Source organism: Malus sylvestris, chromosome 8 (assembly GCF_916048215.2).
Source record: "Malus sylvestris chromosome 8, drMalSylv7.2, whole genome shotgun sequence".
NCBI classification, from domain to species: Eukaryota; Viridiplantae; Streptophyta; class Magnoliopsida; order Rosales; family Rosaceae; genus Malus; species Malus sylvestris.
In genome coordinates this window covers 22,056,488-22,067,922 of record NC_062267.1, presented here as the reverse complement: position 1 = coordinate 22,067,922, position 11,435 = coordinate 22,056,488, and the positions used below count along the sequence as shown (strand labels likewise).

General features: G+C 35.3%; 1 protein-coding gene across 2 annotated transcripts; it reads right to left on the bottom strand.

Moving 5' to 3' along the window:
- Nucleotides 1–3,924: 3,924 nt before the first annotated feature.
- Nucleotides 3,925–9,072, bottom strand: LOC126632338 (cryptochrome-1-like). Of its 2 annotated transcripts, XM_050302712.1 has the most exons (5): nucleotides 8,487–9,071; nucleotides 7,725–7,943; nucleotides 6,341–7,047; nucleotides 4,608–5,404; nucleotides 3,925–4,314 (listed from the first exon to the last, which is right to left on the bottom strand). In XM_050302712.1, exons 1-5 carry the CDS (start codon nucleotides 8,797–8,799, stop codon nucleotides 4,311–4,313), a joined length of 2,040 nt encoding a protein of 679 aa, XP_050158669.1. In that variant the 5' UTR covers nucleotides 8,800–9,071; the 3' UTR covers nucleotides 3,925–4,310. The 2 variants fall into 2 exon arrangements, with proteins under 2 accessions (XP_050158669.1, XP_050158670.1); XM_050302713.1 differs by lacking the exon at nucleotides 3,925–4,314 and having other exon boundaries at nucleotides 4,604–5,404; nucleotides 8,487–9,072.
- Nucleotides 9,073–11,435: the final 2,363 nt, after the last annotated feature.

Sequence of the window (11,435 nt, the reverse complement as noted above, 5' to 3'; positions counted from 1 at the left end):
AAATTATTTCTTATTTATCCCTCTTTCAACGAAAAACCAATTGTAGCATGTAGGGTTTTTGTCATTTGCTTATTTATTTCTTTTAGAGAAAAAAATTCATTAGAAATAGTAAAAAAATATATACGACATACATATTAAACGTGTCTTTTAGAACAACTCAAGAGACTACAATGTTGTAAGAATCACAACCCTACAATTACGAACACATCAAAAATACAATACAATTCTTCAAACACGGAGGAACCTTAGTCCTAAACCCTAGTCATGAGGACTAAAACATTGCAAGCCTGAGAACTATCATAGAGGCTCCACGAGAAAAAGACCGCACAAATCTTGGATGATTTTGCAATCGTTGGCAAATAAGCCCTGCTATGTGTCCCCTCCAACAAACAACAAACATCACCACTTCAAATCTGAACAACAATCGCCACTCTAGAATCCGAGATAGAACAAATCACGACCATGACCACAATTAGAAAAGCTCTTATCGATCAAGCGAGAGAGCGACCACAATCACGAACTAAATACTCTCTTCACAAAACAAGAGAACGACTAGAACTAGAAACAAAGAGAAAATAAAAAAGAAAGAGATCAAGAAGAACTGCTGCCGACCCCAAAATCAAAACAAGAGTCGGCAGCTAGAGATTCTTTCTCTTACTTTTCTGTAGCCGCAAAAGCCTTTTGTAGAGTAATACTCCAACTAATTGTGCTCCAGTACAAGAATTGTAAATGGGGTGCAGCATCTAATCTAATTTATTAATAAAATTATCTCCTTCCTATAAAATTAAGAGACAACGATTTCAAAGCATCTTCTTCACCATATTATTCCGGGGAGCAAATTTTGTTGTGAATGCGTTGGCGGCAGTGGGATATTCCTCCGAGCTCGGATCCTTCTTTTTGACTTAATATTTTGCCTAGTGAAGCCGAAGCGGTGTGGTTTTGGGAATTTCACTAATCTGTTTTAGGAGCTTTTCGTTGTAATCTTTTATTTTGGTTTAAGGAAATTAAAAACTTAAGAGATAACATATAAGAAATTCATGGCCATTATCTTTTATTTCTCAAGAGTAATAAACAGGGTACTTTAGATATTGGTCCTAACAAATCATGATTTCTAAATATAAACCTACATATAATTAAACATCAAACAAAAACCCAAAAATCAAATAAACTGCCACACAAGGATATAAGTAACCTACTATTACAAATTATTTACAATTTTTGCCACAACCCTTTTATACTGTTTCTCACACTTGAATTTTAGCTTCAATCAAGGGCCTTAAAATCTGATTAATCATCCTGACGTTTTATTTATTTATTTTTTTAATTTATACAACAATCTAGTGCATTACCTTAAATCACGACTACATTATTATTCAGGGTAAATTATTCTCCTTATATAATGGTAAAACGTCTCTACTAATTTACCTATATAAATAATATTGCCCTATAGTAGGTAATTTACCTAAAGTATATACACAAAATATTCTCATATTTCTTTTGGCAATTTACCTATGATATATGCAATTTATCTATGATATATGCAAATAATATTCTCATACTTTGTTTGTATTTTACCTATAATGCAAGTAGGTAAATTAAAAGAAAGTAGGTAAATTATGTACGTGATGCCAATTTACCTACATTTTTTATGTGAACCAAATACTCTAGACTGTATATATAAATAATTTACCTATAGTTGGTTCTTTTCTTGAACCAACAAATCAGTAAATGTTTGCCAATTCAAAATTGATTATCAAATTGATATTAACGGATCCAAACCAACAAATCCCTACATTTATATGTAAAATATTTTTTTTGTAAAATCATTAATTCCCCTTTACAATTTGCATAGAATTAATTGTGTACATTAAATATTTAAATAAGGGTATTTTAGGTATCCAAAAAATTTTAAATGGGTAAAGTCAAACATAATTAATGAATTTGCTTATGTGGAATCTAATCAATGAGTTTTATTTAAGCAAAAAAACATATACAGATTTTATGTGAAGAAAATTGAATTTCATAAGTTAAAATCATATTTTCAGTAATAAATTTCTGTTGACTTCTGAATCTTACACTTTTCCTATTAAGAAAACTGAGAGAAAAAGGCACAGTAAAATACAATATTTTGATTGGCTTTATGCCTAAAAGGCTAGAGATTTTTTATAGGCTTTATATAGTAACCGTACATCATTATATAAATGGTTAAATACTTTTGTCAAAATTAACAATTTAAAAGATCAAATTTTCCACCGTTTATATAATATCATGTGATGTATCATCATGTTCCAAAAACAATGAAAAATTTCTCAAAAAAGACAGCATATATAATCTCTATGTAAACACGAATTCCCTGCGACAAATAAGACAAGAACACATGTACAAAATAAATTTTATTAATGAATTTGAAAGGTTACAATCTATGTTTCCAAGTTTTCTCTGATTCGATCTCCGAAAGATGTGTAGATGTGTAGGTTGTTGATCCAAGGGTCGCAATGACTTGATCTCATATGAATGGTTGCCGCGAGGTTTTGGCTTTTGGCGATTTGAAAGATCAACAATGGTAGTAATGCTTGATGATTCTTCGAAGGTTTGGTGAAGAACGCAGAGAGCTTTCTAAATTCTTCTAAGTGTTTTGAGGGTTTGGATGCTTGAGCTTTGGCAACGTCTGGGTGCTTGAATGATTTCTGAATCCTTTTCTTTGTCTTGGAGCCTCTTATTTATAGACTCTCTAAGCCTTGACTACATATGAATTTGGCTTTGATTGTGGGCTTGACGAAAGAACTAGGACTCGATTTGTGAGCCGGTTTGTGATTTTACTCCATCAATTAACATGTGATTTAATTAAATGAAAATCAAATAATTCCTTTTTACCAAGTGTTGACACCTGTCCTTCTTGATGACTCGTACGATTTTAATGAGTCATATCCACTTGTACAATTTGTGAGACACATGACGCATGCCACATATGCTATCATATGTCGAAACTTTAATGTATTGATAAACATTTATTTCACCAAAATTTCAACGTTGACACTTTACTATGAGCATCTCATTATTTGTCCTTTTTATGGGTGAGGTAATGTCTTTTCTCCCCACTTTTTTTACATTTCAGTCCGAAGAAGATGCGATAAAGCTAACATAAATTGTATAAATATTATTTGTCCAACTCACAACCAATAAAATTATATCATTCTTATAAAGTCATAGATTATTTCGGTAGTGAGTCTTTTCTTCAACTAGAAATTAAAATTTGTGAAAGTTCTGCATTTGACAGTTGGTCCTTATATCATAAATTATAGGTCGAATATGTTGATTTTGATTTAATGAGGGTTGAGGAAGAATTGAACTTTTGCCGTCGATGCCAAGGATTACGTGTTGCATCGCTGAAGTTAAGAAGTTTTCACTTAAATCTGTCATATTGTTAAGTTTTATATTTAGTACTAAAGCATTTTCAAATATGAGACCATATTTTAGGATCTCCATCCCCGTCCTCCGGTCAGGGGACTTACAGAAATCTGTGTTCCAGAGAAATATTACCTCCAGTAGGAGAGCCACATTCGAGAGTCCCTATCTTAACATATTTGTGAAGATTTCCACCAAAAGAAGAATTCAAATTCCGACACTAACTATTTTGCTTAATAGAAACGAGTACAATTTGTTCTTTATTTTTGGATAGACCTATCCACACACTGCTTTGCTTTGTACCTTCCACACACCTTTCAATTTTCTGCCGTCGAATCGAATAAATTGAAGTTAATCAAACAATAAAAATTAATAAACGCATCTTGAAAGGTGAAAAGAAGTGTGGATAGCACCACCTTTTTTTCTTCTTCTAGTTCATCTCCTTCACATCCAAATTGCATTAGGATTGTAAGACAATAAGCAGATAACTGTGCTGCAAAATCCAAATTAACAGACCAGTAAAACTTCAAACCTACAAGAAGAGGTAAATGTGGATATATAGAATATGTTACAAGCATCTGTTACCAATAGAATGAGAGAAAGAACCCTGAGCTTGTTCAAAGACTACATATCTTATTTCACTCGCTTCCTTTATAAATACAACATTGCTTTACACCAGAGCTACATTATGGTGGAACCAATAAAATAAAAAAGGATAGCTAATAAGTTGCCTGTATTAATTAGAAGATATCACACAGGAGATCTGTTGTTGAGGGCACTCGTGGCGGATAAAGGGTCGGAAGTTCAATGTGGACGGCAAGTTCCCCTACCCGAATGCATTAGATGGCGTGCATCATTACGCCTCACAGCACTCTTTTCGTTTTTCCTACTTGCATCTATATGTTTCACCTGTAAAAGAAACAATGAAGAAAAAAATGAGACTGCCTGTGTGAATGTAAAGATGAACTCTATCTCAAACAAACTGACATTCACTCATTGCTTTGTGATATATCATTTCAGAGCTTAGAAGCTTGAGAAATTTTAGTAATGCATACAAGACCAGAAGATCGATTCCATTTGCTCTTAACTGCTAAGGCAAGATGCAGTTTCAAAATTGTTTGTTTAAACAAAGAACCCAACAAACTGTTTATTTCAGTCGTAGTCTCATTGTGGATATTGGTGAATCGTTCAAGAATTCTTACCCCGTTTGAGATAGCCGCCTCCAATTCATTATTTGGTGAGACTGAGGATGTCTCTGCAAGTATGAACTTGTTCCAATGCTATTGTCTTCACTCCCAAACTGCTCTGAGTAGCTAGAACTTGAAGGAGACCAAACTGGAACTACACCTCCATCCCTCTCTCGCCTAGTGCTACTGGAAGATTCTGCAGTCGAATCTTCAACAGCATGTTGCATCCCTATTGCAGCATTGGGTGGTGGAAGAGCATTGTTACGAGTAGTCTGAAAAACCCCTTGGTTTAACATGTCTCTTCTTGGTTCCTGATTCACAATTAAATCTGTAGGCACTTCTGCTCTGGTTTCTTCTGTTAAATTTTGAAGTTCCAAAGAAGTTTCTTCCTCTTCAGCTCTAACCAAAGAAGTAGTAATGCTTGGGACCATCTGATCCTCATACCTTCGAGTGCCAGGAGGGTTGTTCCTCGCTGGTTCATTATTTTCCTCCATTTGTATGTCTTGAGGAAAGGCAATTGGCACTGATTCAGAGGAGTCTCCAAGCCCTTCTTCAGTCCCATTTTCAACAGCAGCTCTTGAAGCAGCTTCATGCTGCCACATCTCTGATAAAGCTTCTTGCAACCGGGTTTTTGCCGCATCTATTCCTACAATAGGGAGAGGGTAATTCGATCCTAATTCAATTCCAGCTGCTTGGAGTACAGATTCTGGTGCATTCCATGGGTGGTGTATCCATTCAGTTGGTAGCCTAGCAAGTTCAGGAAGCCACTTCCGCACATATTCTCCATTTGGATCACACTTGTAACCCTCAAACTGTAGAAATCAAACAAATATGAGAATTTTCAGTACACAAACTTGATCAAATAAGAGTGGCAATATTGCATAAATCCTCTCAGAACAACAGGAGCATGTCAATTTATACCAGTGAATGCTTCATACCAAGATATAGGTAAAGTGAACAAACAATAGTTGAACAAAAAATTTCAGTACTAGATTTTTGCAGTTTTTCATGTATGATGGTATGGTATGTGTGAAAACAACTCTGTGATTCCTCTTTTCTAGTAGTTTTAGAGAGCAGGATGTCAAATTCCATAAAAAGCTAAAAGAAAAAAAAAAACGTATTGATACTGTAGAGTATAGATTTCTAAGGGATCCAACTATTTTGAAAGCACTATTTGATAGAAGTGGTCCCTAAGATTGTCCACCGTCAATCATTTTGGTCCTTCCTTAAAAATCACCGTTAAATTGAGGGCCTTTTTTGTCAATCAACCCCACCAAAGAACTGGTGGTTTCTTCAATTTAATGGACATTTTTCACAGAATGACCAAAAAGATTGATGGTGGACAATTTAATACCACTCCTATTGATTTCATATGTCAGGAATCACATCTTTGAAAGCACTATGCCACTACCCATATAAACCTAGTAGTCACTACTGAGGTGGACTCTTTCAGGCTTTTCCTTTCATCGTGTGAGAGTGGAACCAAGGCAAAACTATTTCCCCGAAACTATGAAAAAAATGCAGTCTTATGAACAGTCATGAGCACTGGCAAACAAGTGAACAACTGCACTAGAATTTCTATTCCTTGCTGATGACCCTAGATGAAGACACTTAAATAAGCAATAACTGCAAAACATGAATAAAAACGCATCGAAATTTTTTTCCATCGTTGAAATTTAGAAGTGTTCATGTTCGTTCAGAAGCACATGCTCAATATAATTCAAGATAATCAAGCTCAATATCCGTACCTGGGGATTATCTATGCGGTCAAATTCACGGCCATCAGGGATAGTACCAGATATATACTGCCAGCCAAGAGCATCACTTTCAAGTTCAGCATCTAATAGTGTATCCCAGAAATACTTCATTCCCCACCTCCATGGAAGTTGCAGAACCTTTACGAAGAAACTAGAAACAACTACTCGTATTCGATCATGCAGCCAGCCAGTGGCCCACAACTCTCTCATGCCAGCATCCACCAATGGATAGCCAGTTCTACCTTGCCTCCATGCCTTAAAGTAGTTCTGATTTATAACCCAGGGGAAGAACTTTAGGTGCCCAAGAAGAGGTCTTTCATGACTGTAAGGATGATTGAAACTAATGTATCTTGAATATTCCCGAAGACCAATAGACTTCAGAAACAAGTTTACGCTCTCTTCACCAGCCTTGTTGCTTTCATTGGCCCAAAGAACCTGCTTCATGCGAGCAAGATGAAATGCTTTTCTCACACTCACCTCCCCAAAATGCAAATGGGGAGAAAGTAATGATGTTGTAGCACCATCAGCCTTTCTGCGGTTATAAGAATAATCAAGTAAGGGTCCATTTATAAATGTGGTCAGAGCCTTATCAGCATTACTCCACCCAGGTGACCATGCTCGAGCAAGAAGTGCATTACTTCCCTTCTCGGATTCATCTTCAAAAACCAATGTATCAGAAGGGCACCTTGATACATCACCTGAAAAGTTCATGAATGTTTGAATGTTAATCTAACACATTAACTGAAAGGTGGTTATGAACTTGTGAAAGTAGCAGTGGAAATAATTGTATAAAAAGTACGCATACTGAAGGAATCAGGAAGCCGATGACACAAAAAGCAAAAACAAAGGAAAGGAAAATAATCACAACTTAAGCCGTCAGTGAACCCTGCATGTTCACCAGTAACATGGACATGACTCATGACAACTACTCCACCAATATCATGAGGCTCATAGAGGAAGCGACACAACTCCAGCATCAAAAGGGTTTATCATCTTAACTTAGGTGGAATACTCACACAGGGAGAACTTGAGGTGCTTAAAACATCTGCTATTTCCCACACATGAAGTGTACTGTGCGACTGTGTCAACATTTTCCTGTTGATAGTCACCAAGTAGATCTTATTACTACTAAATCCTGTGTAAAATATAGGAACCAGAAGAACCTTCTTCCATCCATGTTTTCGATTCTCTTCAGTTTGACTCATTTGGAAAAGAAAATCACAACATTAAATGACCAACCACACCAATGAAAAATGTGGATCAGCCTTTCAATAATTTGCAGGAAAATAACCAAGACGGAACATGAGATCAAATAAAAGGCTAGCTGTATGCTGAATAGAGTTGAGGTTCAAGAAGAATATGAATGCATTCAAACCTGAAATAATTCTCTTAGGGGGGAGAAGTGGCGCATCCGGGTCATATGGCATGCTAAGACATCTTCCCCAAAAGGCATCAAAGGTTGTGAACGGGCAATCATGGACATCATTAACATCCCATGGTTCGTAGAGCAAATCCGCATTAAAGGAGCGCACAGCTATACCTTGAGCAGTCAGAACCTCCTTCGCCCGGTGATCCCTAACCAGTGATATAGGATCTGAAACACAAAGATAGCACTAAGCATCAAATTGCCATGTAAAATCGAATACAAGAGTTCATCAACTGGATAACAGAAAAAACCTTAGATAGATCATAGAATAGACAAAATTCAACTAGGCTTTGTACCAAAACAAAATCCAATTAGGCCAAATGAACAGATCATAAATAAAATCAACACCCAGTCCTGATAACAAAGGGACCACTATACTACCAACAATCAAATAACATTTATCCCCCAATCAAGAAACCCCAATACTGTCAGCAGCTAAATGAACAGTAAATTGTCCAAAATTAGGAACATGGTAGGTATACTTAACAGACACCTCCACCAAATCATTCAAAGCACCAACCTTTGACGTTGCAAACAGAACAAATTCAATTTCTTTCATCCAAAACCAGAGATTTAGCACACCAAACCAACAAATTCATTGAAAATTCACATACCCGAAAGAAAAAAAATATGAATTCAAAAGCCTACAGAAATCATACAAGCAAAACCAATAGATTGAGAAGCATAATTAATTAAGAAAATTGGTTTTACCATATAAGTGGTTGAAGAAAAGCTGAGTGGCACCAGTGGAAACAACAACTTCAAGGAGAGAAGAAACACTGTCAGTGGATCTTTTGGTGATGAGAGAAGTGCCAAGACTTTTCAGGGAGCAATCAAGATGAGCCAAACTGTGTTTTAGCCACCATCTTGAAACCCTTCCAGGATAATAAGGGCCTTCCTCCTCAGGAGCCCAGATGAAGACACACACCACACCTCCTGCTCTCACTGCAGCTGCCAAAGCTGGGTTATCTTCAACCCTCAGATCTCTCCTGAACCAAACAACACTGCAACCACCACCTGACATCTCCAAAAATATATTTTTCACCAACAAACAAAACCCAGCAAACCAATATTTTTCTATCTCAAACACATATTATACCATATGGACAGATCATCCTTCTCTTCTATCTCTCTCTAGAAGCACACAACAGGGGGTCGTAACTAAATCTGATCTTTTTGCTATATTTCTCTTACTTTTGAATATTATGAGGATGGGATTTACGACCCACCAACAACAAAAAGGTTGATTTCTTTTTCTTTTTTTAGGGTGAAAGATATGATTTTCTTCTAGACAAGGATGGTCTGCCTTTCCTTTTTTTTCATGTTTTTCCATGCTTTCTTAATTTGTGTGATCATGATTAAGTCATGTTAACATTTTATATTATCTTTTTTATAAAGATAATAAGATAAAAATAAATAGTAATATAAAGTGTTGACGTGATTTAATCATAACCACATAAATAAAAAGTATAAAAAGGCATGAAAAATAGAAGAGCAGACAACTTTGTCCTTTTCTTCTACCTATCTTTTACTTTTCTTTGCTTATTTCATTTTTTCCAATATTTTGGGTGAAATTATGCCCCATGCAGATGGGTTTTAAGTCTTTTCTAGGCCAGTTGCTAGGAAAAGGCTTTTCAGAGATAGAGAAGTCGGCTGGGAGCCCAGAGTAAATGGAGAGGATTGGTTAACGCCAATGGAGTGGGGATATACAACAAATTGATAGGCAAACTGCAGCCACAAGTTTAGTTTTCTAGATTTTTATATTTCTCTTATCTTATTGTGCAACAAAAGCAAATCTCATCCAAGTTCCAACCTCTCTAAATGTTGCTACTTTTCTTGGAAGTATTGATTATAACTCTGTGTTTTGGAGCCACTACTTTTGTAACTTGACATCAAAATTCTTATTGCCACTTGCATGACTATATTTGGCATAAAGGGCATAAAAGTAGCACTTCTAAGTTTCAAATGCTTTTTTTGTTGAAGCACTTCTATTTATTTTTATATGAATCAATTCATACCATTTTTCGAGAAGTACTTGAATTTTTAAACAAAAATATAATGTGTTTATAATAAAAACAATCATAGCAAGAACAACATATTTTGTTTTCTAGAAAATGACTCTTTGTTAAGTGAAGAGTTAGAGAAAAAGATGTGTTTGTAAATCGATCATCATGAGCTTATTACACCATATTATTCAAGCATTGATATTGTCTTCAACTTAACAAGCGAAGATGGCTCAAGCTTATTAGTCCTCATTGACTGAATAAAAGAGAAAAAGAAAAATCAATGAACCCTGACTATTGTATAATTTATCTCAAAAAACCTCGATATTAATAGCAACAAACCATCTATTGATCTATATTATATTTTCTTGAGGTACTTTCTCAATGTGAGGCAAGTCTATCCACATCTTTGGCTTGTGTCAAGTTACACAACCTCAACAAGTTGTATATATATACAAAGGCGAAGCCAAGAATCAAGTTATATGGGGGTGCGCTTTTTTATGTTTCCATCTAGGATAGAGTGAAATTTAGGCCTTAGAAGATGAGGTTAGAGAGCGAAAGAAAACAACTTTCGCGACACAAATATGCTCTTAATGTGATATCTCGTGTTAATAGTATAATATGAGGTTGCATAGTTTTTTTTTTCAATTGCAAACTATATTCTACAGTAATTTACATTAAAGGGATGAAGAGAGTTTGAACTCAAGACGCAGTGAGCTGAAGGAGAAAGTCTAACTACCAAGAGAGTCCACCACTTGCACATATGTGTTCTTGATACAACAATATATCTACACTAGGGGTGAAAGAATAAATTAGTTGCAAATTGTTATTCACAAAACTTGAACCTAAAATCTCTCACTTACAAGTGATGTTCTCTTTACTACAACTGTCGTACAAAGTCACTTACAAATATGTGTTAAGTTAATATATGTTTCGGTCATTTAAGCACCACAAAAACTTATGAGATTAATGATTGACAAATCACTAATTCAAGAAAAATCTCTTTGCTTAATATTTAATCACTATAATTGTCACTTCACTTTGAAACTCATTAGGGGCCAATTATTGTCAAAGCCTTCCTTAAACAGAAAAGGCAGTTTTATTTTGCTTGCAACTGAATCTAATTCCAAATACAATATACAAATATATTTTGCTTAGTTGGGGGATTTGTTGCTATAATTAAACATGTTATCTCATTGTCTCAACTTGGAATTGCATTGGCAGCTTGGATTTTGGAAAGGGACAGGTAGCATGGGAGAGATAGGCATTGCTGAATGCTGACTCCTTTGCATTTGGCATTTTTCTATATTTTGGCTTCCACCTCTTGATAAGGTTTGCTTGGTGCTCAGATTCCATTCATGGGTCACTGTCGAAAGTGAATTATGATGTGGCCTTCTCTGTCTCTCTGGTCTGCTGCCTAAACAAGCTCCTTTTTTTTCTTTTTTCAAGGGAAACGCTAAAGGAACTTTCTCAAAATAGTATTTTTTATAAATTTTTTGTCAATTTATATTTTTAATACAATATTTTATAATGTTGATATAAAAATTGTACCAAAAATATAAGATGATGAAGTTTAAATAAAAAATCTCACTTTTGAGAGGATCTCGTTAGCATTTCTCTTTTCTAAACTGCCTCATTAATTTACAGCATTAAATTT

Coding starts and splice junctions, on each gene's coding strand:
- LOC126632338 (XM_050302713.1), bottom strand. CDS start 8,799: ATGTCAGGTGGTGGTTGCAGTGTTGTTTGGTTCAGGAGAGATCTGAGG. Junction 7,944..8,486: donor TTTCTTCAACCACTTATATG/GTAAAACCAATT, acceptor TTTGTGTTTCAG/ATCCTATATCACTGGTTAGG. Junction 5,405..6,340: donor ACCGCATAGATAATCCCCAG/GTACGGATATTG, acceptor TGATTTCTACAG/TTTGAGGGTTACAAGTGTGA.